The sequence below is a fragment of the Rhizoctonia solani genome, chromosome 2 (assembly GCF_016906535.1).
Source record: "Rhizoctonia solani chromosome 2, complete sequence".
NCBI classification, from domain to species: Eukaryota; Fungi; Basidiomycota; class Agaricomycetes; order Cantharellales; family Ceratobasidiaceae; genus Rhizoctonia; species Rhizoctonia solani.
In genome coordinates, this window is record NC_057371.1 from 1,436,334 (window position 1) to 1,463,373 (window position 27,040).

Consider the following 27,040-nt stretch of genomic DNA (forward strand, 5'->3'; position numbering starts at 1 on the left):
AGTAACAGTCAAGTGCAGGCAGTAAAAAAGTAGGATTTTCAGGTATCCAAGTGCAGCTTCAGTTTGTTGGCCTCTTTTTAATTCGAGCTGGCGACTTCCACAATCATGGGCCCACTTGGGGGACACAACGCGACACGCGATACGCGGTCATGTGAAATGTACACGTTCAAATATGACCAAGCACCAATGCGTAACATGTTACCAATCATCGATCTAAGCATTTTCACACTCACAAATTGCCTACAGCGGGAATGTGAGGACTAGCTTGATGCTATACTCTACCTCTCGCCCCCAGCATAGAGTCCTATGTAACATCATACGCTTATATCCGCATTCGGAGAGGCTTTTTGCGTCCCGCTCGCATAAAAAGCCCAGACATGTTAACGACAAGCAAACGAAACCGGTATGTGTATCGATGTTTAAAAATGTAGTAAAATTGACATGCGTTCATATAGTTAGAAACTCCTCCAAAACTTGTCGATAAGTACCCAGACACTGTCAAGGGCGCCCGTACAGAGCATGTTATCACCAAGGTTAGTATCAGCAGAACCCTTTGATTATCACGCATTCTTATGTTTTGTAGATCAAACCACCCTATGGCTCATCTCCAAGCGTGATACCTATACCCACGAGCTCCTTCGCACCAGAATCATTCAGAGATATTTCCGAGTCTTATTATCGCTCACTATATGACTCTCATACACCCAGGCTTCAATGGACGCGGATGGTAGCTAACCTTGTGGTACAATATTGTCCAGAGAAACCTACACATCCTATTATAAGCCTTTTACCGGATCATCCACTCGTGGTCGCTACTGTCGAGCTCCTCCGCAAGGGCCTTTATCAACGCGCTGTTATACTGTTGGATCGAATCTTCCAAGGGAGGAAGAAAGCAAGACAGGAGTTTGGCACATTATTCTTCTCTCCTCGAGCGCTCGGGATCCTAGTGGACGCATCATTGGAATTTAAAGCATATCGTTTGATCCCTTTCATCGCGCGGGAGCTTGCACGTACCCATTCCACTCAACCAGCCCGAGATAGCCCCTTGGCTCGTAGTCTGATCATCGTCTACGAAAAGCTGATGGATGCCTACTATCAATTGGATGATTTTCAATCGGTTCTCTCATTATATTCTACGTCCTACAAGGCCCAAGTGTACATGAGCCGGATCATGTTCAAGCGAGCAATTCAATCACTCTTCAAGCGATTTTTTCCTTCTCCGAATGATCACCGACGTTATTCTATCCCCCGCTCGCATCCGCTGCCCGATGGGTTAAAAGCTCAAGTTAATCAACAGCCGAATAACCCCCCACCTATTGGCTCTATACTCGAGCAGCTCCGACGCATTCTTAATCATATGGCTTTAGAAAACCTGGTGCCCGACTCGAGATTGTTGGCAGACATCTTTCGAGGACTTGGGGCCATATTGAAGCTTGAAACCCAAGGGGTAGAGGCTGATTTTGATGTCTCAGGAGGCCAGGAGGAGGTTCACGAAGCTCTCGGCATTCCAGCTCCTCGAGGCTCTGCTCCCGCATTCAGACTTGAAAACTTGGTCCTCGACGAGGCTACATGGTCCACCGTAGGAAGAATAATCAACAGCATTCTCGGACAAGCTATGGATTCAAATAGCTCTCAGCGACCCGGTGACGAGGGGCGGATGATGCTTTTAATGGCTTGGGCCGATGTTATGCTCTCATTGCGTGAAGATATTGCTGATTCTATCGTTCGGACCACTGGCTCTAAATCCAAATTAAAGGTACTTTCGAGTCGAGTCAACGAACTGCTTAGTACCAACCAAGCTTGGAATTACCAGCGTACTTTTGATCGACTTGCACGGACATCATCCCTTCGGCCTCATCACGAAAACTCATTCGGCGAGATCGGTTCTGAGCTGGACCCTGCCCTCGATTTACCCGTTGGTCCCGCTCCAGGACAGTGGCCCATATCTAGGACTCTAAATGAAGCTCAGAGAATTTCACTCCTTGTCCGCGATCGCCTAGTCGAGGGTGACTCAGTTGCTGCCATACTACACTTTCATTCCCTCGCATCCTTGTCCGGTGCTTTCCGCAGGCTTTGTGCCGCCGTGAACCCCGAAGATGCACCATCGCTATTCATCCATAGCACTGGAGATGGTTATCAGCGCCCCCCAGAGGTGGTTCTTGCCGAGGTCCTGCAGGAGCTCGAAATGCGCGTTGAAAGCGTGTACGTCCGCCTTGCGGGACATGCGCTGCGCACTGGCGATTCGAGCTACGTAAACGATGTTCTGGAGCTCGCATACACGTTGCCTCCACGCGACGATAAACGCACATTCTCACGAGTGTGGAAACGAGCCATGTCAGCGTTTGTGAAATGGCGTACCGAATGGTATGGGTCGGGTGGCATTGGACGAGCGTTTAGAACTTTGGCTCATCTCCTCGGTATCAATTTTGGACCCATGGAAGGAGCGCAACACATAAAAGCGGTCTCTCAAGCAATTCCTCGGGCTATTGTAAACCCAAATCCTGAATTATTTGATCTTGGTTGGCTCCGAGAAAAACAGTCATGGTCGGACCTAGGGCGCAACGTTTTTGCACGACCTTACGTTATTAGCGCTCTCATTGAAAAGGCTGAGAAGACTACATCTGCCCATTTGCGAACAGAAGCCAGGTCCAATGAAAAAACCGTCACCAGGCATCTACAGGGCGCCCAACTTCTGTCAGCAGAGGCAAATGTCCGGAGAACTATACGAGAAGGGAGGGGAAACCAGCCACGTTCTCTGCCACGCTCTACAGACCATTCCCCGAGTGATGGAGGGCTAGGAGTACATGCGAGGGAAGGAGCCACTAATTTGCGTGGAGAAAGTGGGGACCATACCCGTTTGGGTAATCCCAACATACTCGAACACCCTATGCGGAACTCTCAGGATGGTGTCACGCCTATTGCGATGCTGATCAGTGTTCTAGGTGCATTAAAAGTACCGATGACAAGCGGTGAGGCTGAGAGACTCAGATATTACAACCCGACGCACGAGAGCATGACACAGAACACTACATCCACTGCTACTACGAAATAAATCACTGGCAGTTATAAACCCCATTCTATTTCCAGCTTGTTTGCTTATAGTATCTAGGGAAGGTGTAGAATAGTGTAGGATGTTAATGTACGAAGTAGTAACACGAAAGGTTTCCTAAATAACTATTCATGAACCCCCTGATGATTTCCCAGCTTCTTCTTGGGCCTGAAGTCGTTTACCCAAAATCTTGGCACTTACCTGAAGCAGATGGAAGAGTTAGTTGTGTTAATATTGGTACTGGGGACGCATATACATTACGAACGTGAACCGCCGCACGCTCAACTCCGTTGTCTTTGCTGATCGTATAATACTTCAGTGATTCATCTAGCTCACCGCCTACCGGTCCTTGGGTAAGATTTCCAATGATTAGACTCGGAAAAACTTACACGCCTCCAGTACAGCTGCCAAATTAAACGCAATTTCTGGATCTTGGGGTGCCAACTCAACCGCAATCCTAAATTAAGTGCTGAATTATCTCATCATGCTGTCGTATGAACGACTGAACTCACCTTAGATGCTGAACTGCGAGCTGGGGCTTAGGAACCGGATTCATGATGTATGCACTGGCCAAATCTATGTGAAGGGTCGATATATGCATTCTGCCAGTATACAATACTTACTTGTGTGTGCGTCGGGCGAGTCGGGCTGCAGCTCAATAGATTGCTTCCAGTTTTCGATAGCACCATCAAAGTCCTCTGTACAATAAGGGAAGTCTAGCCATTGAGATTAATCTAGCTAGAAGACTCACTGGCATGGTATTTAGTCACCCCCAAATTGAATAGGTTTGAGGCATTGGGTTTCAAATCCACACTACGTTGGTATAGTGCGCGAGCCCCTTCTACGTCACCTTCTTCAAGTTTCTGTGTTCCTGCTTCGAGCGCTTCTAGCGCCTCCATTTCGGCTGGATCATGAGTCGACGAGGTTGGCGTGACAGAGGAAGCCCAGCCTAAAACACATTGTCAAGGAGAATGCATGATATGATCCTGATCGGCGTACGGGTGCGCTCAGATACGTCTATTCGAAAGATCATGGGGATTGATTTAAGTGTATTTCTGGATACAGTAATTGCCCGTGGTACTGCTAGCCTAGTAACACGAGCTATCCATAGTTAAGTATTGAATTTGCTGCGTGAATAAAATTGCTCCGCTTACCATAGTGACCCAGGACCCTTGTGAGCATGTTCCACTACTTTGGCTTACAATACACGCAATGGCTACACAGCCTAAGTCTGTGAATTAGTAACCTCCAGAGTACTCTGCCGAAGACCTTGGTGTATGCAGGAACAAAAAACAACGAGGTTGGCTAACCTTGTAAAAGATGTTGAATAATAGGTCATGTGACTTGTGTTAGTCAACACATACCCAATCATTACATTACCCTTCCAACCACGACCGCCGTTCAAGAACTAGGCAACCTAGGTTGTTTTCAGTCGATCGAGCTACTAGAATATCAATAGAGCACAATAAAGCGTCAATAACACTGAAACAGAATGGCAACCAGCTGGCCGCAATCACTCAAGTAAGTTGATTGTCTTCTTCCTAACTGTTACTAAAGAACGTTGGATTTTAGGGATTGGGTTGCAACCCAACTTAAGCAGATGAACTCGTTGAATAAATCGGAGGCTGATGCAGAAATGAAGGCACTAATATCTGAAGCTTATACCAACCAGACACTCTGGACTACAGACTGGGCAGGCGTGCAGCTTAAAGCGTGGGTAAGATTTCATCGGCCATGGCGAAACTAATCATTTACAATAGTCTTCAACCAAAAACTGCTACCAAGCGTAAATCACAGTGAGTGATACCGATCGTTGTCCCACTGCTTGCATTCACACCCAGGCAGCCCTGATTTAGTGGCAGCCCAGAAGAAACTCAAAAAGGCAACTATATCGACCAGCACCGAGAGCGAGAATCGTTTGGAAAAGAGGAAGCGAAGATTTGAACGTGAACATGAGATTGAAAGGCAGAAGGCTTCGGGGACGTATTCTGTCCCGTCATTTACTCACCACTCTCAGTCACCCACAGGCTTCGACACGGCCAGAGATAACACCCCGACTTACACTCCGATGGCATATCGCTCGGCGGGTGCGATCAGCAAGCGAAAATATGCAAACGTTGCAAGCGAGGACTCAGGAGATGCTGATCCGGTTCGTGTCATTCTTCGCTCCAATTTTTTATCTCATCGATGTGCCAGAATGTTATCGATTGGGATAGATTTACTATAGTCGGAACATCACAAGACCTATTTAAACCATACCTCCGGTTGACATCAGTTCGTAGTATATATATTATTTAATTTACATTAATTGAGCCACTTTTAGGCACCTGATCCCGCTACAATTCGACCATTAGAAGTATTACAAAGAACATTAGGAGAGCTCAAAAACAAATGGAAAGTCAACAGTGATTATCGCTGGACATGTGACCAGTTCAAGAGTCTTCGTCAGGACTTAACGGTGCGCACTTGTTTTTGCTGATTTTGTCTGACCTGTTCGACGCTGCCTGACTCAGGTTCAACGCATCAAGAATGCTTTCACGGTTCAAGTATACGAAATCCATGCACGAATGGCGCTAGAGGCTGTAAGAGATATCTTCTTGTGCTATTTGCTATGGTCGTTCATCAGTAATGTAGGCGGATGTTGTTGAGTTTAATCAGTGTCAGAGTAATTTGCGACTTTTGTACGAAGCCGGTATCCCCGGGCACGCTAACGAATTTTTGGCCTACCGCATCCTCTATTTAAACTACACGAAGAATAGAAGTGGTGGGTGGCTTCGTGGCTTGTGCTATAAAGCTGGCTGACTTGTTGGGAACAGAGATAAACCTACTCCTAGCTCAGTTGAATCCTGAAACCAAGTCGACCGAGTTTGTTCGCCACGCCCTGGATGTACAAGCAGCACTGCTCGCCAACAATTACCACAAATTTTTCGACTTGTACCTCAAGGCACCCAACATGGGCGGCTACATCATGGATCATATGTTACCACGTGAGAGAATGTCAGCGTTGATTACCATGACTAAAGCGTGAGTACTGTCGTCTGTCTGGCTAAACTTAGTCACTGATGTCTTCGACGTTTAGTTATCTTCACCTTCCTCTCTCTTTCTTGGCCAGCGAACTGGCCTTCGATGGTACAGCAGACGTCGATCGTTTTCTTTCGAGTCATTCTATCGCAACTTATGCTACCGGACAGCCGAATGCTGCTGGAGAGAAACGTCTCGATTGCAGAGCTGTTCATGCTCGAGTTGTAGCATGTTACGAGGAGAAATATCGCAAGGTTGCAATAGTTGGCAGGATCTGAGATACCAGCGGACATATTTACAAAGGCGGTGCGTTCGCTATCTTTCGCGAGTAGGTTTGTTATTCTGGTTTACATGCTGTTTATTCGTTGTTATGTACTGTTTAAATAAGTGTCGTTGTCTTATCAGATATTCAATCTGGTGGAGTGCTGGGATTTAAGTAGTTATACCCAGGATATTTGTTTACTGGGATGCGCTCTGAGATACCTACTACCTTGGTTGATCCGGAAGCAAAGGTAGTAATATAAACGTCAACTCGTTGTATTTTTAGATGAGTTAAAACTGCCCTTGGTAATTGTATTGTCAAGTGCGGTCCAGCGGCACGTGGGCTTACGTTACATGATCATTCGATTCCCAAAGTCTCTCGTCAAGCCCGGTCAGGCCTAGCTCGGCGTCTTTCAACAACCACAACCTCTTCCCTCCCACCGTCATGTCTAACCAAGATGTAGGTCTCGATCACTATAATCCACTATTGCCACGATTCTAAATCCATTTACAGTACTATAATAACCAACCTCAATACGGCGGCCCACCACCTGGTCAGGGATACTATCCTCCTCAAGGTATGTTTTGTTTTTACCATTTCAAGCGCATGCTGTTCAACGTGTTTGACTTGACAGGACCTCCACCCGGTGGCCAAGGCGTAAGTAGCTGAGGTATCACTTGGTACTAAGTGCTTAGGTTCTTTTACGTTTGCAGGGCTACTATCCCAACCAGCCGCCGCCCCAAGGAGGCTATCCACAACGTGAGTGCTTCAGGCACCACCTTTCAAAACGATCAGACTCATCTCTAAAATGAATTGGCACTTTATAGAGGGAGGCTATTATCCTCAGCCCCCGCCGAATACTGTCTATGTGCAGCAACAGCCCCAGAAGGATAGTGGAGGAGGAGGAGGAACATGCATGGCATGGTCAGTCCGCTCTGATAAGGAATTTGATCAGATCAACTGACTATTATATGGCAATAAAGCTTGGCCGGTGCTTGCTTGTGTTGCTGCGCCGAAGGTCAGTCGCATTCCAAATCGTGTTTGGGAATAAACAACTAACGCGGCACCGCTTTAGATATTTGCGATTGCTTATTTTAATCTGGTATTTTGGTCTGATTGTATATTTCCCGTCTACTGCCACTCCACGTTGTCCAAGAGCACTACAGCCTCATGTGTGTAGTATAGTACGAAAATAATGTCTTATTTGTCTTTGGGATTTTTCAGATTTTGTTTGCACGGATTTAATTGAAATCCAACCAAATGAAGCAGAGCAAGTGGGTGGAATTTTTTACCATAATTTATATCCGTGGTTGCTATTGCAATTAGATCGCGTTGTTGAAATACCCAAGTGTTGAAGTTGAACAAATCCGGTGAATTACAAGGTGAATTATAAGGTGTTGACTGAAAGTATTTCGTGTGATTTGATTGGACCGCGCAGATTCGGGAGCATCCGGGGTCCTGATCGTCCCTCCGTGTGAAGGGTGCATTCGTTTACCGATTCCCAACGCTTTACTCTCCTTCGCCAGGTCTGTGCATCGACAATATGTTTGCTAGGCAGGCTTTCCATGCCGGACGTCTTGCTGCGTCTCGCAGCGCCGGAGCCAAGGCGGGTGCAGGTTTTTAATTTCCCATATTTCTATTCGTGCTTAATTTTCTCTGCGATCACCAGGCGCACTTTGCCTCTACGTCCTCTACTCAGGCGGTCAGTCCCAGCTTTAACAACTTATAAAACGAATATATGCTTAGACCTGCATTAGACTTTCTTCTCCTCGCGGGCAACAGCTGTCGCTGCAACTGTTGCATCAGTTGGGTCCATCGCCTGGTACACCCATCTATACGGACAACTCCCATTCGTCGGCGAACTGAGCGCCAACTCTCCTGCCGAAAACGGACTCCATCCCGCCTCCTACCCTTGGAGCCACAAGGGCTGGCTCGATAGCTTTGACCATGCCAGGTGAGTATATTCACCAATCTGCGATGCCCTAATGCACATACATATGTATTGCAGTATTCGTCGAGGGTACCAAGTCTACCGCGAGGTCTGTGCTGCCTGCCACTCTCTCGACCGCATTGCATGGCGCAATCTTGTCGGTGTATCGCATACGGTCGATGAGGTCAAGGCCATGGCCGAAGAGGTCGAATATGAGGATGGTCCCAACGATGCTGGAGAAATGTTCCAGCGCCCTGGCAAACTTGCCGACTATATGCCTGCTCCATACCCCAACGAGGAAGCCGCACGCGCTGGTAATGCCGGTGCGCTCCCCCCTGATCTGAGCTTGATCATCAAGGCCCGACACGGTGGAGCGGTTAGTACATGCATTTACTTTGTATTTGTGCCCTTTGACATTCCTATCGCCCTCCTAGGATTATGTGTATTCTCTCCTCACTGGTTATGTTGACCCTCCTGCTGGTGTTGAAGTTCGTGAGGGTCTCAACTATAACCCATACTTCCCCGGTGGTGCTATTGCTATGGCTCGGGTACTTTTTGATGGATTGGTCGAATATGATGATGGTGAGTAGACGAAGGTAAACCTGCTCCATAGACGCTTAAACTCAGTTTAGGTACTCCGGCCACCACCTCACAAATGGCAAAGGACGTTGTAACTTTCTTGTCCTGGGCCGCCGAGCCAGAGCATGATGAACGTAAAAAGATGGGTCTGCAGGCGGTGATCCTCTTGTCCAGCATGTTGGCCATTAGCGTATATATCAAGCGCTTCAAGTGGTCAGTTATCAAGACCCGCAAGATCCGTAAGTGAATATTAGAATTCAATTTTCACGACCGGACTTAACACACCACTTTTGTAGTTTACAACCCACCAAAATAGAGCAGCAACGGAAAACAACTATATTGTCATTTTTCTCGTGCTGTAGTCTAATTTCGCTGGAAGTATCACTTCATTTGTCTATGATAAACATTGCAACCCGTGAGATTCGGGCTGGGCCCCGCACACAGCAAGTTCTTTAGAGATAGTTCTATGGTCTCACAAGCACCGCCACCACCGTGGCCATATTGCCATGGCTGTTACTTATAATCAGAGGATGTATTTTTGGCACCGATTTTCTCGGGGATCGATGAGGCTGCGCTACACTGTAACATTATTCCACTTCAAAATCCATCTCCGCGCGGCTTTCTCGGGTGTCAACAATCAACTTCGCAGTCCATAATTAAATCTCACGGGAGCGCCCAAGTGGAGTGTTCCGTTCTTCCAGGCTATAAGAGCGGTGAATCTTGGCACTCAATTCTTTTCTCACAATTACATCGACTTTCCTAGCATGTCTGCCAAACTTACTCAGAATTTGGGTGACTTTCGAGTATCTGATGCCCACGAACTCGTACCACCACCAATGAATGCGAATACCAACCCATTCCAAACCAACAACCCATACTCGTCGCCAAGCCCAGTATCCGGAGCACTTGGTAATACTCAGTATCCAGAGTATGATCCTCCACCATACGAACCAGCTATTTTAGCTGGCCCTTCCGCAATCCACTGCGAGCGTGAACGACCTGCTCGAGATATCCATAGCGCTCCACCCCTTGCTGGCCCATCCAGTGGCCCATTTGAGGATCGGAAGCAGCCAACTACTCCACCTAGCGGGACGCCTGACTTCATGTATGTTTCAGCGTATCTCTGATGAAGATACATAGTTGTTTAACATCCCAACTTTCATACAGGAGCAAAGCAGTAGGCAAACTCAACCCGCGTGACCCGTTCGACCCGCCTCCCAGCTGTTTCAGTCGTCCTGCCCCGGCTCCTTCACCAGAGACTACATACCAGGCTCTTGCTCAACCGCTTGTCATCCACTCGAAACCGGGCAAGACCTTCCTCGACGACGCGTTTATCACAACTGGTACACCCGCACTGCACAAGCATGATGTCTGGACCGAAGACTGGGTCAGGCTGCTCGAAGACATACATATTGTCGCCCGTCTGACGACCGGTCAAAAGGTTGCTGCTGGTGCACTACCCATAACGATGCATGTAGGGTTCGCCGGGTTCTTCATCAGTCGCGCAATTGAGAAGGGGATGAAGAAGAAGAACGCAGAGGGTGTCATACAGTTGTTGCAGATTTGGAACGAAAGCTTTTTCAAGCCGAGACGTAAGTCGCGTCTGTTTCCTTCGCTCTCTTGAATAGGAGTCTGAGATTATCTTATTCTGTGCAGACCTGGAAATTATGCTATTTCGCGGCGATCGTTGCATATCTGCCGATAGATCTCAGCCTACCCCTGACCATCCGTATACCCGTCCTCGAGCGACATCTCGAGCGAGTTCTAGTTCTAGCTCTTCCTCATCATCCGACAGCGAGCGCGAGTCGAGAAGACATTCAAAACTAGATCGCAGGCAAATGAAACGCGAAAGGAGGGCCGAGAGGCGAGAGCAGAAACGAGCGCGTCGAGATGAACGGAGGGAACACAGAGCCGAGAGAAGGGAGGAGAGGAGAAGCAAAGAGCCATATCGGCTAGTCGTTACCTCTATACAACATTAATTTAGATAGCTGTGGGTTTCAGATAGGCGAATCTCTTTTTTTACCCCCCCCCCCTACTTGTAATTTACGACTTTACGACTCAAAATAGGGGAATAAGTCCAAATGTCCAATATAAAATTATTTAAACAACTGGTTAAAATACAGCCAAATCATTCAAGTGTCCACGAGATAAATGCTACAATTTGAGCGAAGGTGGCTTAGGTTCGGCGTACTTAGCCTGAAATTCGACCTTTAGTATGCAAATGCTACAGAAATGAAGGAATATAAACCTACCATCTCGTTCTCCTTCTGTTTAAAGCCACACTTTTGGTAGAAGGCTGAAAGAACGTCAATTAGTCGGAAAATGGAAGGAGTCATGGGTGATCCCGACTTACGGATGTTCTCATTGCTGCAGTTTAAGATAGTCTTGTATGCACCCTGAGCCTCGCTGATGTGAGTCAAGGTGTTAATGATGCGCAGACCTAATTTCTTTCCCTGCATCTTGGGAGACACAACGATGTCTTCAATGTGACCAACCACGCCTGACATCGAGGTTAGTCGTTGTGCACGCAATTTGCACACATCAGTGCATACCTAGGTTGCGAATGAGTTTGTGTTCCATGAACACAGTGCCCGTCCCGACGATCTGGTCATTGGAGGTATCGACAATCGAGATTACATAGTAAATTCCCGAATAGCGCTTCATGTACTGAAAGTGGGCAGCAAAGTCATCGCGAGCAGGTGTTGGAGAAGGGGAAAGGGTAGTCAGGACGGGGAAGAGGCCTCTCGCATCGTCTGTGGATGCCAATGGGCGTAGCTAAACACGCCAATTTAGCGACTTGACGCGCTACAGCCAAAACCTATAGCTTACATGAAGTCCCTCGGCCAGTACCGCACGCACTTCGTTGGGGATAAGCGCTGGGTCGAACAAGAGATCGAGATCGCTGTCGGGTGTGAACGAGGGCATGATAGTGGAGAGAGGGTACTAGGGATGCTCGGGTGGTGGTAGGCTGTCGTGAGGAGAACGTGCCTCAGCGCGTATTTGTGAGGTCACTACTGGTCCCTGAATGCAATGTCCCGAACTGCCTTACGGTTGGAAATTGATCCATTCTTGGTTATCAATTGGTTCGACATACACCCCTTCCCTTGCAGTGACTTGAGCGCCAACATGCCGTTGATTGATTCATCTACTACTATCAAGTTAGTGTTCGCCATTGGGCGCATTAAACCTCACTAACAGGTGATTCAGAGTTAGCTCTACCCTGGACAAATCAGTTGGAAAGAAGAATTTGATAGACGGCAGCCCAGAAACTTGCTGGACATCTGCAGCCGTATGTTGGATTGTATATTCGATCCGGTTAAGGCAAGCTCAAGCATTTCTCAGGGACTTCCTCAATCCATCGAACTGGGCTTTTCGGATCCGGTGACCCCCACACAGCTGGCACTGACATTTCAAGGAGGGTTCGTCGGGACCAGGTGTGCAGTCTATGGAATATTACACCAAGACAGCCAGGATGCGAGTGATGCATTATCGAAGTGGCAACCTATCGCCCAGATCTATCCGGAAGACATAAACCGACGACAAACTTTCAGGTTAACGCCCGGTACCAACCAGATTGATTTATCACAAGGTGTCCTGCGGCTGCGAATCGTATTCGAAGAGAGCTCAGATTTCTTCGGACGAATAACCTTGTATAATCTGGAACTATCATGATTGCGCATACCGCGGTGTTTGATCACAAATAGATAATCTTATGAACAATGTTTATCTAACGACAACTCCAAATGATTCTTGATTAAGTGGAGCTAGTCAATTGCAAATTGCTAGAGAAAGCTATTATGTAGGTGATCTCCTAGGGCCGGGGTGGAGTTGACACCTTGATGGATCACAGGCCCCATCTTAACCACGTTGTGATATGTAAATGTATAGTGTCGAAGAGCGCCTGTAGTAACAGTTACGCCGGAATGCCCGAGATATGATACATTATAAGTCCAGCCTGAACCACTGCCCCCATCACCAACACCCCGGAGTACCATCTCAATACTAACAAACACCTCCCGACCAAGTAATGGCACTTGACTCCAAATCTTCAGAGGTGTCCGACGAGGCTAGGGGCTCGACTTCTCTCGATCGCCAGCAATCGGTCCAACATTCTATCGGCCCCTTAGCCAACGGAAATCCTAGGTTACCAACTACCAGTAAGCCAACGACAACCGACGATTTGAGCTCTGGAATTGCTTTGAATTATAACCTCGACGAGCCCCCGCCGGCATACGAAGCAGTTACAGCCTCGCCATTTGGGACCTTGTCACCCCAACCCTCGTCATCGCAAGACAGTGGCTCTTCTTCCACGATCCAGATCCCCATTGATTCAAGAGTTCTCCCCGATACCGTGACAGCTGAACGAAACCAGCCACACGAAATTGGTACCAATTCTATCGCCCAAGAAAATGACGATACTCAAACCCACAACGTGTGAGTCATCGAGCACGAATTGTACCCTAGTGCTTGTGTTGTGTATTCATCCAATGTGCGTTATACATGTATACAGAAATCTAGAAACGACGCATACACCCTTATCTACGGACCCGCTTTCGTGTTTCCAGCGAAGCGCCCCCGACATTTCCGAGCTTATCACTTATGAAAAGCTTCAGAGTCCGCTCGTGATCCAGGGTGGACCGAGCAAACACAAATTACCTGATTTATTCTCAGTCGAGGGGGTACCTGCGCTTTTCAAACATGACGTACATGTGTCAGACTGGCGATGCTTCGTTCATGACCTAATAACTTGCACCCGATATTCTACCGGGCAGCGGGCTGTTGCTAACGCTTTCCCGACCGTGAGGAACCTTGGGCCACCTGGAACACTTATCTGCTTTGCCACAGAACAAAGTATGCGGAAGGGGAGGTTATCGAACTCACTTGCATTGCTGGATACATGGAACACGCGATTTTTTAAGCCTAGAAGTAAGTGATGTATGATACATGCACGCTTCGAGATACCATTGATTGACCCCTTGTCAGGGCTGGAAGTCATCCTTTGCAAGGGCGATAAATGCAAATCAGGTCGACGAGTTAACTTTTTGGCTCCAGATAGGATGAATACCCCAATTAGTAGCTCCTTGAAGAAGGGCGATAAGGAAGTTGGGTCCGACTACCGTTTAGTGGTTATTTCAATCTAGGCTCAATTGGCGGCACACAACGATGCTTCGTTACTCGAATCTCTCGAGATACGCACACATCATGGGTGCCATGAGACATACTTATGGAATGTTCGAATATAGCAAGATACCATCTTATAAAATCTATGAGTGTTCACTCTCGTCAATGCATATTCAGCGGCGCGGCCCTGTCTCGTTTCAGCGGTGCAATTTATACAATCCCTTACTAGAGTTGTTCTATAGTACATAAAATGTTTCTAGATTGTAGATCAATTATTCTTTAAGGATATCTGTCTCGGTGGTGAGCTCATCATGCCCGGAGGCTATGCTATTCATCGCCGGCGCAGCACCGGCAAGCTGCGCACAGGAGTAAATACTATCTTTATATGATGGAGACCAGAGAGTATGGGTTTGCTCAAATCACCTCGTAGCCTAACCTTACAATGATACTTGACGCAATCACTTCTCGAGACCTCAAGGCGCATACAAGCAGCGGTGCCGGTGGACTGGCTGTGTCCGGCGCCATAGGTTCCGTTGATCGAGGATCGTTTTACACCGAATCGGTTGGAGGTTCAGTCTTGCGTACATCTGGCGATCTCATAACACCCATTCGGAGCTCCGGCATCGATGACCAAGGTCGTGGCACCGGATGCGACCCCGCTCTGGATCCTCCACCAGCATATGAGACCATTGTCGCGCCACTTACCCTCAATGGTACTCGGCGGGTCCTGAAAAGATCAGCATGTCGACCCTCATGTTATAGATCGCAACCACATGGAGATTCCCGGGACCGTATCACGTTAGTCGTTTTCGCCTCTATATATTTCCCGTAGAGTCATTAATTACAAGTGCCCGAACCAGTTCCGAGACTGGGGAATCCAGGGAGATGATGCATACCATTCGCGGCTCTCTGGTAATACGTACGGTCCCAGAATCACTCACGTACGAAAGGTTACCTCGCCCCTTTGTGATTCAAGCCCAGACAAGCAAGCATAAGCTACCGGATCTCTTCGCTAGTGTGGGAACACCAGCGCTTCCACTGCATGATGTGCATGAATCGGATTGGGACAACCTTCTTCAGGATTTAGTAGCCTGTTCCCGGTACTCTACCGGTCAACGTATTATTGCTGGCTTTTTGCCTGTGACAAAGCACCTCGGGCCTCCAGGATGTCTCGCTAATTTTGTTGTTGAACAAGGGATGAGGAAGGGTAAATTGTCCAAGTCATTCGAGCTGCTAGATATCTGGAACGAGCAATTTTTCAGGCCCAGAAGTGAGTTAGATTTCTTGTGTGTATGTGTTGGAATTTGTCAGACTCATAATATCTAAGGACTGGAAGTGATATTGTGCAAAGGCGATAGGTGTAAATCGGGTAGAAGGAGTGGTTTTCTTGCCCCTGATCGGATAAATGTTGCCCCAAGGCAGAATCAAAATTCGACGCCGGAGCAGGCCGACAAAGATTATCGTCTGGTAGTGATTTCAGTTTGAAGGACCATCATTAATATTCGATTGATATGTACAGTATGAAACATGCAAATTTCGGACTTTATCTCGTGTACTATCTTGTTTATGGTTACTATGCGTGTAGTTGTATCATTAAATTTAATCCCGCATTCTGGCTGGCACGAATCTACGAATTACAACTTCGCGTGTTGAATAAAGTTGGAAGCATTCGGGTCCTCTTAGAATATCTGGGGACGTGGTTTCCACAGGTGGGATAGTGACGTACGCCAGTATCAAAGTCTTGGGTTGAAGGTGTGAGGCGATAAATGATTGACTTCTACAAGCGCATATTTACCTTTTTCACTTGAGTATTGATCCGGTTTAACGTACTCAACCAGGACCATGAGAATGGATCCGTATTTTGGAGTTGAAAAGGACTAGTATCTTTGTCCGCCGGATTTTCGTAGACAGGGATCACCACGAGTGCGAACCTTGCGCGCTTGTCAATATGATCATTATATGTAACCGTGATACACTCACTCTGCGTGGCTGAACACCGGGCCCCGTTTATATAGCATATAGTCGACGCAAAATTTAATTCCGCCACGGACAACCCATCCTAAGGAGCGATAGTGATGATACACAATGTAATTAAAGAGGAAAGGGTTATCCGAGCGTGGAGTTTCTGTAGGAAGGTTTGGGAAAGGGGAGGCGGAAATAGATAGGAATGTGAATAACAATGATCGAGAAGGTATATATTGGCCCTTAAGGTTAAAGGTTAACTATGTGACTTGGGTGCTGTATAATCGGATGTCACTCACGTTTTGGGGGTCAAGTATCCTGAGGCAGGCTAGGTAATTAGCCAAGAAGAAGGCCTCTTGGAGCGTCAATTGTAAGTGCTCCATATCTTCTGGGGCAACAACCTCATCTCCCACGCTTTCTTCAACCGCAATCGGCAAAGGAGCTATCTCATGCTGTTGAGGAGCACTGGGTGTTGACTTGGACTCTTTGGCCGCAGACCGGACAGCTTGACTTGCAGATCCGATCGTCGGTATGACTATATCGGCTGAGCTATTCGCGGCAAATGCGGCTTCCGCTTCTGCCGTAGCCTCCTTGAGGTATGCTGCACGGGCTGCTTTAAAATTTTTGCGTTCTTCCCTTCTTTTGGCCGTAACAAGCTCAGATGCAGAGGCTGTATATCCAAATCAGTAACTATTGTCGCCAGTGCCCGGATTATCGTGTGACTTACCTTTCCCTGGTCCTTTTAATTGTGCCACTCGACGAGTTAGCCAGCTGGGTTCACTCCTAGACAAATTTCCTTTTCCAAAAAATCCACGTTGCCAAAGCACCAACGTGTCTCTCTTGTTGATAATCCAGACAGAACGGGTAGTTACATCCAGCACTCCCTCGCAGTTGGGGTTTGAAATGCGGCCTGAGGCAAGGCCAAGGAGGCCGAGCGTATGGGAGGACCAAGAATGAGGTTTTGTGGAGCGCTCAATAACAAGAGGAAGTGGATTGGCATAAATTCGATTCTTTTGATTATCTCGGCGCTTCGTTTGACCTCCTTGGGGCATAGACATGCTTCAGGATGAAGTGTCGCTGCAGGTTGTGTTTTGGTATAGCTCCGGTTACCAAATTCAGAGGGTTGAGTTATAAAGAGAGTTCCCAACGGCCTAATCTAAATAAAATGCGTCCAATATAGACACAGAAGATGTCCCGATGCCTGATACTGATGGTTGATTTGAGACTGATGATTATTTCGCTCGGGATTTGTTTGGCATGACTCCTACATTAGCGCTTGATGAATTGGAAATGAAGCTTATACCTACAAGCTACAGCACGCCCACCATAGCAATTGGTGTTGCACTTATTTTACGCGTAGATATTTAACGACCACCTGTAGACATGCAAGATAGAAGACGCGCAGAACTTGATGCCAAAAGACAGAAGTTGGCAGACCTTAAGAAGGCGCGTGAGGAGCGACAGAAGAGGGAGTTAGCGCGTAACAAGGAGGGGGAGAAGGTGGGTGTTATTAATCCATCTCATAATTAAATGTTCTGAAATGCCTCAAAAGAAACCTGTTATTTCTCCTGGACTCCAAGAAGAGGTCGACAGTCTACTCGGGCAACTGATTGGACCAGAGGGATACTCAACGCCAGTGTCCTCTACACCTGGTACTCCGTCCGCACCGCGTGGTGATGCGCGTTTGAGTGGTCTAGGTACCGATGGATTGCCTGTTTCGGGTCGCATTAGTCGAGCAAGCAACGGAGAGAGTGTCAGCGACAAACCTATACCGGGGTTAACAGCGCTCATGGGTGATGACTTTCCAGAAGGGTGAGAGTAATAGGCTAATGTGCCTGATCAGAGGGATAACACCTATTTTCTAGCGCACATACCCCCAGGATACCCGTCAAATTTCTAGATACCGAGGAGGACCTTTTTGAGCTTCCCCAGAAGGTATTCCCACTGCTTGGGTCCGAACCAGACAAGCCCTGACTGTTCTTTTATGATTTAAGCAAAAAGTTATTTATAACAAGGAGGTCCAGACAGCTGAAATAGAAACAGAGCCTACTGGTCCAACTGAAGAGGAATTAAGGCTCAAGATACGTCAAGAAGAGGAGGCAGAGTGGGAGCGACAGCGTGCAGAAAAAGAGCATGAGCTAGAAGAGGAACGAAAACTCGAGAAAGAAATAGAGATGAGATCAGGGGTAAGTACAGCTAGTCATTTTGCGCTTATTGACTTCTGATATTCGATTTTAGAGTTGACCGAGGAAGAACGAGCGTCCATTTATATTGCACCAGAATTCTTGGAATTTGTTGAGCAGTCTACCAAGATAGTACAACGAGCATTGAATGACGGATACGACTACATCCGGGATTATACCATTGGAACAGAAGCCGATGGGTGCGTATAATCACATACTCAAAGGTCCTCTACTAAACAAGAACAGTGATGATTCAGAAGGGAAACGGGTCAAGCGCATTTGCGCATTCTACGATGAGAGATGGAGCAAGAATCGCTCCGTTACCGATGTGGACTGGTCTCCCAAAGTGAGCTCACTGCATACGTCCCTGCGACCATTCTAAAGCTCGCGCAACAGTTCCCAGAACTTAGCGCGGCAGCATATAACAAAAATTCCTCCAGTCCTAATGAGCCAGACGGCATTGTGTGTGTGGAATCTTCATCTCGTCGAGCGGCCTGAGTTCGTCTTCCATGCTCAGGTATGTATTCGGTTCAATGAAAGTCATACATCGAAGCTTACCTTGAACAGTCGGATGTACTCTCCGTGTCATTTTCCCCGTTTCACCCCAATCTTATCTTTGGTGGAACTTATTCGGGGCAAATTTTGCTCTGGGACACTCGTGCGAAACACCTCCCGACATTGAAAACCCCTCTTTCTGCAGCTGGTCACACTTATCCAGTATATGCTATGCAAACCGTTGGTACACAGAATGCTCACAATTTGATCACAAGTAGCACGGATGGAACAGTATGCAGTTGGCTGTCAGATATGCTTGCTCAACCTCAGGAAACTCTCTCGCTTGCCCATGCTGGGCATACCAAGACCGATGAAGTTGCGGTGACCTCGCTATCTTTCCCAGACGGCGAAACGACGACGTTCTGGGTCGGTACAGAAGAGGGACACGTCTACCAAGCTAATCGATACGACCGCGCTGGTGCCAAGGCTGGACTAAACCAACATGATGTATACAAGGGACATGCTGGCCCAGTTACTGGAATTGATTTCCACCCGCTCGCAGGCCCAGTCGATTTTTCGGACCTCTTTTTGACGAGCTCCGTAGACTGGACGGTCAAACTATGGAGATCCCGTAATGCCGCCAAACCCAGCACAAGTCCGCATACAATTTCACCTATATACAGCTTCGACGAGGCAGGGGACTACGTATATGATGTTAAATGGCACCCCTCCCACCCAGCTGTTTTTGGATGTGTCGACGGAAATGGGAGATTTGATTTATGGAATCTCAATGCGGACACAGAGGTACGTTTAAACCAGGCACCTCGAGTTTAGGTTTCTAACACTTTCCTAGGTGCCGACTCTTTCGACACAAGTATGCCCAGACCGCTCCCTGAACAAACTTGAATGGGATCGCAAAGATGGAAAGAGAGTTGCTATTGGAGGAAGCGATGGTCGACTGTATATCTATGATGTCGGTGACGCTGGAGTACCTCGTGAGTCGGAATGGACGGATCTACAGAAAACTATATCCGGGTTACTCGGAGGCAGTCCTTCGGGAGTCTTACCGAATGCAGTACCAGAGCAGGATCCAAAGGCTTCTAGCGCATCGGTGGATTCGCGTCGTTGATTGGACTATATGCTATGCCAGCTGTATCCTAGTTGTCGAGATTTGTTTGTAGTTGTAATGCTCGAAGTGGAGGTGGTGTGTGAAATTGCGTAAAGCATGTGCCAAAGTATAGATACCGGTCTCCCGTATAGCTCCGACGGGAAACCTTTATAAGGGCTATGATTCAACGGCAGGGTCGACAACTGTACAACGACTTCTTCGACTTTCACACCATATCATGGCCGGACAACAAGCGTTCAAGCAGGTTGGTTGTTTTTGTGATGAATCACTCCACACACTATGACTCATAAAGCAACTCTGCGTCGCATACGCAGGAGCCCCATAAGTAAGTCTATTAATTGCTCGTGCCAAGCCTTATTCTCACACGCTTATCTTAGGCTCTTGGTGTGAGTATTCGGTTATTAACAGAAATGTAGGGTTATTGAGGTGTTTATGTTACTAGCATTCCCGGTCCTATTGAGATTGCAGACGAGGTAAATAGATGTTTACATATGGTCATACAGATTGTTGGAGCTATTCTCGCAGGTCCTTTATGCCAATGCTCATCCCTCAATGTCTCATGTCTCTGCGGATTTTATTCCGGTTTTTGGCGATTGCATCAGGATGCTCCGGTGAGTTGTACCCTTCCAATGGCGATCGACCGCATATAAATGCCTCTACGTCAATAGCCAGGTTCTATACACTAAGGATGGTCAGCCATTCCTTGTTGCTGGCAGTGGCACCCTTGGATGGGACATGGTATGAAACTTCCCAGTTGAAATGCTTTGCCGAAGCGTTCGGCCGCTCATGTCCTATCGAATATAGGTCGCCAGCAACCTCGTTGAAGCAGGAGAAGACGCTCTAGTTTTGCATTCAGGCTACTTTGCTGATAGCTTTGCTGATTGGTAGGTATATGCAAACTATAAATTATTTTAGGCTAACAAAGGTGGTGAAAGCCTGGAAACCTATGGGGCCAGGTAAAACAGGTCAAAGCTGACATCGGAGCTGCTGTGACCGAGGTCGACCTTGAGAACGCCCTCAAGAGAAAAAATATAAAGTCGTCACATTTACACATGTTGATACCAGCACTGGTGAGCAAAATAAATCGTCTTTTCGAGGTCGCTGTGATAACATAATATTAGGTGTACTTTCCGACGCCAAGATGATTGGCCAAGTAGTCAAACGTGTCTCTCCTGATACACTTGTTGTACTTGACGGTGTATGCTCTGTTGCGAGCGAAGAGATTCGCATGGATGATTGGGGCATTGACGTTGTCCTATCGGCTACACAAAAGGGACTTGGAACTCCTCCTGGCTTGAGCGTCGTATGCGCAAGTCAGCGTGCTCTTAATGTAGGTGTTTGAATAATTTTTGTATGTTTAAATCATGAAATTGTTACCCCAGGTCCTCAAAGGACGCAAAACGCCGGTATCATCATACTTTGCTAACTGGAACAGATGGCTACCCATCATGCAAGCCTACGAAAGGCAGTCCTCTGTACTTTGCCACTGTGAGTTCAATTTTTATGCTCTGGTCTTCAAGCCTCACAAGCTATGGACGTTTAGCCGCCAGTAAATTTGATCTATGCTTTCCATGCCTCGCTTTCCGCAATTACCAAGAATCAGCCATCACTCGAGGAGCGCTTCAAGCTGCACAAGGAGGCCAGCTCTAAGATAAAAAAGGCCGTAGCCGACCTGGGACTTAAACTAGTAAGTAGGCCACTTGTATATCGTGAAACAACCTAATGTTTGGCATGTTGTGGTCAGGTCCCCAACGATCTCGCATTTGCGGCTAATGGAATGACGGCAGTAAGTTGGTTTCTCATTGATCCCGACTGACCACATGACCTTGGCTCTCATAGGTGTACTTCCCGGATGGCATTTCTGCCCCGGATATCATTCCACGAATGCTGAAACAGGACGTCGTTGTAGCCGCTGGGTTGCACAAGGAAGTCAAAGGTAAGATTGTCATATTTGTATATTCATACATTCAATGTCTAATGGGATGTGATAGACAAATACTTCAGAGTTGGACACATGGTAATTAGCTGGCGTTAACTCGAATACAACAAGAATCTGACACCTTAACCAGGGAATTACGGTTACTGACGAATCCCGCGGCGATGTTGACAAAATTATTTCCGCCTTGCAAAAAGCATTCGCTGAAGCACGTGCCAAGTAAACTGCGCTTGCAATATCGATCTCAGTTCAGAGCATGTATTCTGAATCCATACAAGTGCAATCAAAATTGTCAATTCAATGGTAAAAAAAGCAAATCCGCCAATGTACATAGTCAAAATCGCATAAGGTCGTATTATTTTCAGTTCCACATTCACTCCAGATTATCCGAAAACTATGCCGTCACCACCTGTGCTCGCCTTCACCCCCCATGCCCTCGTACCACTCCTTGCCAGAAGTTGTAGCGGAGATGTATCCTGCCCGAATAACAAAATCGCCAAATCGCTCTCCCTCATGGCGCTCAAGAGCATAGCGTTTGATCATAGGACCAAGAATAGCAAGAATCTCTGGTTCGCTCACGGTTTCTGTACCACGGTTAGGCCGACGCTGTTTACATGAGCTCGAGCGAACATACCTCGGTAGATCTTGTTGAGTCGCTGACCGTGATACCCTCCTCCTAGGAGCATGACATACGACCCGGGCGCTTTGCCCACGAACGCAACCTCGGCTAGGTAAGGTCGTGCGCATCCATTCGGGCACCCAGTCATACGCATAACGATCGAATCGTTCCTCAGGCCACTCTCCTCACAGATCTGTTCAACCTTGTCGATTAGGACGGGTAGGTACTAAGATGACGAACGTAAGCTGGCAGCCTCATGTCTATGAATAAACTTACTCGTTCGGACTCAGCCATGGCAAGACCACATGTTGGGAATGCGACACATGCCGAACTCGAAAGCCTGAGTCCGAGAAATCCAGGTTGTCTAACCCATGCTCCTTGAGTAGTGCTTTCATCTCATCGAGCTTGTCGTCCGTGACGTCACTCAGAATCAAATGCTGATTGCACGTCAACCTAAAGGTACCCTTATGCGCCTTGGCGATAGCTTGAAGCCCAGTCTTGAAGGCCTTTCCAGGCTCGTCTTGCACACGGCCGTTTTCGATGAACATGGTAAAGTGATGCTTGCCATCATGGCCAGTACGCCAGCCGTACTTGTCCACGTTAGCAGTGAACTCGTATGGTCTTGGGGAGCAAGGGTCCACCCAAGGCGGGTTTCAACAGCTTCTTTGAACTTGTCCAGCCCCATGCGATCGATAGTGTACTTGAGCCGAGCGTTCTGTAAAGAGCAATTCAGCTTCAATTAGGCATACTAGTATCAATAAACTCACCTTACGGTCCTTCCTGTTGCCATTGTCCCTTTGGACGATGAGTACCTCTCTCGCTACATCTAGTGCCTGCTCAGGCGTACAGAAACCGATAACATCTGCGGCCCTGGGATAAGTCTTTTTATTCGAGTGTGTCACGCCCATTCCTCCCCGACAGTAACATTGAACCCGATCAAAGCTCCTTCGGGCGACGCGATAGCAATGAATCCGAGATCGTTAGCAAAAATGTCGACATCGTTTTCAGGAGGAACAGCAACTGCGATCTTAAACTGCGGGAACAACTAGTCAAGTGCCTCAGATCAAAAAGTAAATAATTACCTTGCGAGGAAGGTAGTATTTTCCATAGAGGGGTTCAAAATCTTTGACCGCTTCCCCAGCGACCAATTTCTTGTCAAGCCAGATCTCGTGATAGGCACTCGTGCGCGGCAGCAGACTCTCACTAAGATTCTTGGCAAACTGGTAAACCTGGCCGTGAAGATGGCTCAAAGTAGGCAAAGATGAACACAACACATTTCTATCCATGATACGTAAGCCCACTGGATCACACGCACATCATAGCCATACTCACCGGTTCACATCTCCACATGCGCAATCGTATCCAACAACGCCCTGTTAATAGCCTGGATGCTTGGCTTCAGATGACGCTTGATGACCCCATGGAACTGGAAGGTCTGCCTTGTCGTGAGTTTGAATGTCCCATTGCCGTGCTCATCGGCAATCTGGCTCATCGCCAACCATTGTTGAGGCGTGCAGACTCCCCCAGGCATCCTCACGCGAATCATAAACGAATAAGCAGGTTCAGCCCGTCGGCCTTGCGCTCATCGCGGATATCGCGATCGTCTTGTTCGTAGATACCATGGAACTTGGTAAGTTGGCCGTCAGATGGAGCGAGTGCACCAGTAGATGTGTCGCGCAAGCCTTCAGCGATTGTACCTCGTAGATAGTTACTTGCGATCTTAATGTTCTCGTTTGTGATCGGTTCGGGCTCTGCTTCTGGTACACTGACGCCGTCTACGCCAAGTGCCTTCCAGACGAGTGGCTCCCAGGCCTTATATCCAGTCTGAGGGCCATCGGCATCCTGATCATCACCTAACCCGAGTGCAGCGACTCGGTTCGCCCCAAGCTCCGCCAAACGGACATCGAGATCCTTCCCAGGCTTGTTGTAGTAGTGCGCATCCTCTGGTCGAGGCCAATAATGGCTATCTCCCATACCAAACACTGTATACTTGAGGTTCGCCAACAAAGTAGATTCAGACCGAGCAACAGCCGCATTGATCGCCTTGAATGTCTCACGACCGTTTTGAGGAGGCTCACCCTGTCCTGCGGTACTGGTCACGAATAGCACATGTGCATCCTCGGTCGCAAGTTCGGCTAATGGAACCGAATCCATCGATTGAACACGCGCAGCGAGTCCTCGAGTTTGAGCGCGTTGGGTAAGACGCTTGGCGAGTTTTTCAGCATTGCCCCCGTCTGAAGCGTAGAGGACCAAAACAGGCGGTCCATCGAGGGCGTTAAGGAGGGCATCGTATGAGCCTGGGCTTGTTTCTTGCGAGCGGCTTTGAGATCTTCTCCTAGACTTCCAACCATTCACGAGCCAACTTGGGCGTCGCGTTTGCCAACACGCTGAGATGGTTTTGTTGATCGAGGAACGTCTGTAGTTCCTCCTTGATCGCTGCCGAATCGAGTGAGAAAGGTTCAGGCTTGGAAGGATCCCATCGGTAGAGAGGCCAATACCCTGCGTCGACTGCACGCTTCGTCTCCTTCAACACTTCGAGTGCGGATGATGATTCGGATTCATAGGGAAGGTATGCAAGAACGATACTTGGCCCGTTGTAAGCGTCGGCTTCGATGAGAGCTTGGATGACTTGAGAATATGATGAGTAGACAGCGATGCTCGCAACGTATACGTCCCCGTGGCTCATTGCGTACAAACCAGCATCTTTCTTGCGTCTCGAGGGGTCGATGGCATCGCGTTGGGAGTAAGGAACGGTATCGAGTAGGAGAAGGTTGACGTTGAGCCCTGATGAGATGGCATGGTGAAGGCCAGAAGCGCCGAGATCGTATGACCACGCATCAGAACCAATAATCCATCGTGAGGGGAAGGTGAGGTGTTCGGAGAGGGAAAGGATTTCGGCAGCAGCAGGAAGGGAAACACTCTCTACTCTCAACAAATCGAGTAATATCTGAGCGGTTGAAACGCTAGCTTTGGGGTCGTCCCGCTTGAGTGACCAGTTTGTTAACGCTGTGTGAAGTTCAGGTGAAATTCCCGCTTTGGAACCAATGTTCAACAATGTTTGCACCGCGCTGATCAAGCGAGCACGAGCGTCGAGTTGTGCTTGGACAGTTCCTAACGCAAATTCGGGCCGAGTCGCAGCCGGGCCTTTGGAAGAAACGAGCTTTGGGTCGTTGGCGATTACGAAGCGGTCTCCAAATGCGGATTCGAGGATCTTGGTGTAGGATGCTTCGTGTTTTGGTACATGGGGAAGGGAAGGGTTTGTTTCTGGTAAACTCCCGAGAACGCCTCCATTCTCAAATGAATCGAGCGAATCAAAGAATGCGTCGACGTCTGGTACTTCTCCGAGCGTGCCGGACAACAATTTGGGCTGCTCTTCTCGCCCTTCGAGCGCCTCGGCGACATCAAGATAAAGCGGTGTCCATTTCGTTGATCTCTTTCCCGCGCGGTCGAGAACGATCACCCGATTTGCACTCGCGGGAATCGCAGATGCGAGCTTGGTTCCAACGACTGGTCGAAGGAGCGATACCTCAACAAGTCCAACTCCCGTCTGAGAGATGACGACAGACTGGGCGCTGCTCCCGGAATGATGACACAGTATGTACATCCTGGCCTGCCGATGGATCGGGACCTGGATCCGTCGGACAGCTGCAAGAGTTTCGGCAGCGCCTTTTGGTATGCTTTTAGAGTGGTGGTGATTTCGGCCGAACTTCGTCGGAGACAGGAGAAACGAGTTTGCGTTCAGCGCGAACGGTTCTTCGAGCTAGTTCTGCATCTACAGGGAGGTCATCGCCCGAGTTAAGCGCATACAGGTGAATTACGAATGTTTGGGTCGACCATGCTAGTCGGGATGCTAATAGTGCGTGGTCGTGGATCTATATATGAATCAATCGAAACACACTCTTGCCTAGTTTAGGTTGCAAACATACCTGAGTCGGGGTAGCTGAGTAAAGCGTATAAGTCGAAAGCCGATCAAAGGCGAAGCATCAACGTTTGTCCCGAGGCCAACATGAAGCACTACGCCAGAGCGGGTGGGTATGCGAGCAAGTCCAGCTGCGAGTTGAGCAACACCCGTTGTCGAATCAGGAGAGACAACAGCAGAAACAAGTGTGTCGGTATCGGGTTTAATCTGGTCAATTAGACGAGAAGCGACGTCCCCTTGAGGAGGGACAGCATAGGCTCCATCTAGACCCGAGTTCTGAGCATCGACGAAGACATCTGATACGGCGTGAGCGATTCGAGACGCCATGTGGATGATAGGTATGAAGTCGAGTTTGATGATAACCGGCGTTATATAGAACTTTACAATTCGGAAAAGATTTCCGAATTCAAGCCATCTCACTGGATGGTGAAATTTGTGTGGTTGTGTTTGGGAGGTGGGTCGCTTAGCTGAAATCCGCTCAAGACAATATTTCAGTGTGCATTTTACGAGCAATGTTAGAGTATTTATAAACACGCAGACATATCTCTGACACAAATTTAATTTTGCAGTGTATTTTCCTACTTATTTTTGGTTCGGATGCTGAGGTACCATCATGAAAAATGGCCGACTTTGCCGATCTCAGCGCTTAAATTGGTGGCGGTTACGCTGAATGGCGTGCTCGTTTGTCAAACGCCCCAACTTGAATAACAACTGAATTGGGGTGTTAATTAACTTATTCTTTGATTACATGGAGGGGGAGGACGGGTACATGCGTATACAATGCATAAATTACAGTACGTGGTTGGTGTCAAAAAGGTGAATCAAACTGGGGATA

The 27,040-nt window shown here is 48.0% G+C and overlaps 13 protein-coding genes across 13 annotated transcripts; 8 read left to right on the top strand and 5 right to left on the bottom strand.

Moving 5' to 3' along the window:
* Window positions 1-268: 268 nt before the first annotated feature.
* On the top strand, window positions 269-3,052 carry RhiXN_05058 (uncharacterized protein; the record flags this gene model as incomplete). Its single annotated transcript, XM_043324874.1, has 3 exons — window positions 269-403; window positions 456-533; window positions 584-3,052. The coding sequence occupies 3 exons, from the start codon at window positions 269-271 to the stop codon at window positions 3,050-3,052; spliced, it is 2,682 nt and encodes an 893-aa protein (XP_043177293.1).
* Window positions 3,053-3,178: 126 nt separating this feature from the next.
* Window positions 3,179-4,082, bottom strand: RhiXN_05059 (uncharacterized protein; the record flags this gene model as incomplete). The annotated part of the gene is made up of 7 exons (XM_043324875.1): window positions 3,179-3,250; window positions 3,306-3,388; window positions 3,439-3,506; window positions 3,562-3,625; window positions 3,673-3,747; window positions 3,801-3,998; window positions 4,049-4,082. The coding sequence occupies 7 exons, from the start codon at window positions 4,080-4,082 to the stop codon at window positions 3,179-3,181; spliced, it is 594 nt and encodes a 197-aa protein (XP_043177294.1).
* Window positions 4,083-4,541: 459 nt separating this feature from the next.
* Window positions 4,542-9,157, top strand: RhiXN_05060 (ubiquinol-cytochrome C reductase cytochrome C1 subunit; the record flags this gene model as incomplete). The annotated part of the gene is made up of 25 exons (XM_043324876.1): window positions 4,542-4,570; window positions 4,622-4,762; window positions 4,810-4,845; window positions 4,895-5,198; window positions 5,246-5,323; window positions 5,373-5,507; window positions 5,563-5,631; window positions 5,684-5,813; window positions 5,866-6,073; window positions 6,129-6,333; window positions 6,655-6,791; window positions 6,846-6,909; window positions 6,967-6,989; window positions 7,046-7,091; window positions 7,160-7,256; window positions 7,316-7,350; window positions 7,408-7,504; window positions 7,557-7,606; window positions 7,859-7,942; window positions 8,002-8,034; window positions 8,090-8,286; window positions 8,341-8,638; window positions 8,697-8,844; window positions 8,895-9,080; window positions 9,138-9,157. The coding sequence occupies 25 exons, from the start codon at window positions 4,542-4,544 to the stop codon at window positions 9,155-9,157; spliced, it is 2,850 nt and encodes a 949-aa protein (XP_043177295.1).
* Window positions 9,158-9,605: 448 nt separating this feature from the next.
* Window positions 9,606-10,820, top strand: RhiXN_05061 (uncharacterized protein; the record flags this gene model as incomplete). Its single annotated transcript, XM_043324877.1, has 3 exons — window positions 9,606-9,946; window positions 10,009-10,433; window positions 10,498-10,820. The coding sequence occupies 3 exons, from the start codon at window positions 9,606-9,608 to the stop codon at window positions 10,818-10,820; spliced, it is 1,089 nt and encodes a 362-aa protein (XP_043177296.1).
* Window positions 10,821-10,995: 175 nt separating this feature from the next.
* Window positions 10,996-11,766, bottom strand: RhiXN_05062 (GNAT family acetyltransferase; the record flags this gene model as incomplete). Its single annotated transcript, XM_043324878.1, has 5 exons — window positions 10,996-11,037; window positions 11,094-11,137; window positions 11,195-11,341; window positions 11,394-11,616; window positions 11,671-11,766. The coding sequence occupies 5 exons, from the start codon at window positions 11,764-11,766 to the stop codon at window positions 10,996-10,998; spliced, it is 552 nt and encodes a 183-aa protein (XP_043177297.1).
* A 201-nt stretch (window positions 11,767-11,967) lies between these two features.
* RhiXN_05063 (uncharacterized protein) lies at window positions 11,968-12,513 on the top strand (the record flags this gene model as incomplete). Its single annotated transcript, XM_043324879.1, has 3 exons — window positions 11,968-11,999; window positions 12,049-12,130; window positions 12,184-12,513. 3 exons carry the CDS (start codon window positions 11,968-11,970, stop codon window positions 12,511-12,513), a joined length of 444 nt encoding a protein of 147 aa, XP_043177298.1.
* Window positions 12,514-12,868: 355 nt separating this feature from the next.
* RhiXN_05064 (uncharacterized protein) lies at window positions 12,869-13,982 on the top strand (the record flags this gene model as incomplete). Its single annotated transcript, XM_043324880.1, has 3 exons — window positions 12,869-13,275; window positions 13,352-13,767; window positions 13,825-13,982. The coding sequence occupies 3 exons, from the start codon at window positions 12,869-12,871 to the stop codon at window positions 13,980-13,982; spliced, it is 981 nt and encodes a 326-aa protein (XP_043177299.1).
* Window positions 13,983-14,404: 422 nt separating this feature from the next.
* Window positions 14,405-15,447, top strand: RhiXN_05065 (uncharacterized protein; the record flags this gene model as incomplete). The annotated part of the gene is made up of 3 exons (XM_043324881.1): window positions 14,405-14,760; window positions 14,823-15,232; window positions 15,290-15,447. 3 exons carry the CDS (start codon window positions 14,405-14,407, stop codon window positions 15,445-15,447), a joined length of 924 nt encoding a protein of 307 aa, XP_043177300.1.
* A 114-nt stretch (window positions 15,448-15,561) lies between these two features.
* On the bottom strand, window positions 15,562-16,982 carry RhiXN_05066 (tRNA intron endonuclease, catalytic C-terminal domain; the record flags this gene model as incomplete). The annotated part of the gene is made up of 5 exons (XM_043324882.1): window positions 15,562-15,702; window positions 15,758-15,893; window positions 15,943-16,166; window positions 16,224-16,594; window positions 16,652-16,982. 5 exons carry the CDS (start codon window positions 16,980-16,982, stop codon window positions 15,562-15,564), a joined length of 1,203 nt encoding a protein of 400 aa, XP_043177301.1.
* A 325-nt stretch (window positions 16,983-17,307) lies between these two features.
* On the top strand, window positions 17,308-19,731 carry RhiXN_05067 (cytoplasmic dynein 1 intermediate chain 2; the record flags this gene model as incomplete). The annotated part of the gene is made up of 9 exons (XM_043324883.1): window positions 17,308-17,424; window positions 17,477-17,736; window positions 17,790-17,859; window positions 17,919-18,110; window positions 18,165-18,307; window positions 18,354-18,453; window positions 18,511-18,624; window positions 18,675-19,406; window positions 19,456-19,731. The coding sequence occupies 9 exons, from the start codon at window positions 17,308-17,310 to the stop codon at window positions 19,729-19,731; spliced, it is 2,004 nt and encodes a 667-aa protein (XP_043177302.1).
* A 217-nt stretch (window positions 19,732-19,948) lies between these two features.
* Window positions 19,949-21,890, top strand: RhiXN_05068 (aminotransferase class-V protein; the record flags this gene model as incomplete). Its single annotated transcript, XM_043324884.1, has 15 exons — window positions 19,949-19,975; window positions 20,046-20,056; window positions 20,109-20,117; window positions 20,174-20,204; window positions 20,257-20,342; window positions 20,400-20,469; window positions 20,536-20,615; window positions 20,797-20,801; window positions 20,853-21,061; window positions 21,114-21,219; window positions 21,282-21,418; window positions 21,476-21,517; window positions 21,571-21,667; window positions 21,723-21,748; window positions 21,801-21,890. The coding sequence occupies 15 exons, from the start codon at window positions 19,949-19,951 to the stop codon at window positions 21,888-21,890; spliced, it is 1,026 nt and encodes a 341-aa protein (XP_043177303.1).
* Window positions 21,891-22,069: 179 nt separating this feature from the next.
* On the bottom strand, window positions 22,070-23,778 carry RhiXN_05069 (sulfite reductase subunit beta; the record flags this gene model as incomplete). Its single annotated transcript, XM_043324885.1, has 8 exons — window positions 22,070-22,251; window positions 22,302-22,512; window positions 22,592-22,806; window positions 22,878-23,001; window positions 23,054-23,156; window positions 23,219-23,319; window positions 23,369-23,564; window positions 23,627-23,778. 8 exons carry the CDS (start codon window positions 23,776-23,778, stop codon window positions 22,070-22,072), a joined length of 1,284 nt encoding a protein of 427 aa, XP_043177304.1.
* Window positions 23,779-23,828: 50 nt separating this feature from the next.
* Window positions 23,829-26,532, bottom strand: RhiXN_05070 (sulfite reductase subunit beta; the record flags this gene model as incomplete). Its single annotated transcript, XM_043324886.1, has 4 exons — window positions 23,829-24,583; window positions 24,642-26,046; window positions 26,094-26,136; window positions 26,213-26,532. The coding sequence occupies 4 exons, from the start codon at window positions 26,530-26,532 to the stop codon at window positions 23,829-23,831; spliced, it is 2,523 nt and encodes an 840-aa protein (XP_043177305.1).
* Between the last annotated feature and the right edge of the window lie 508 nt (window positions 26,533-27,040).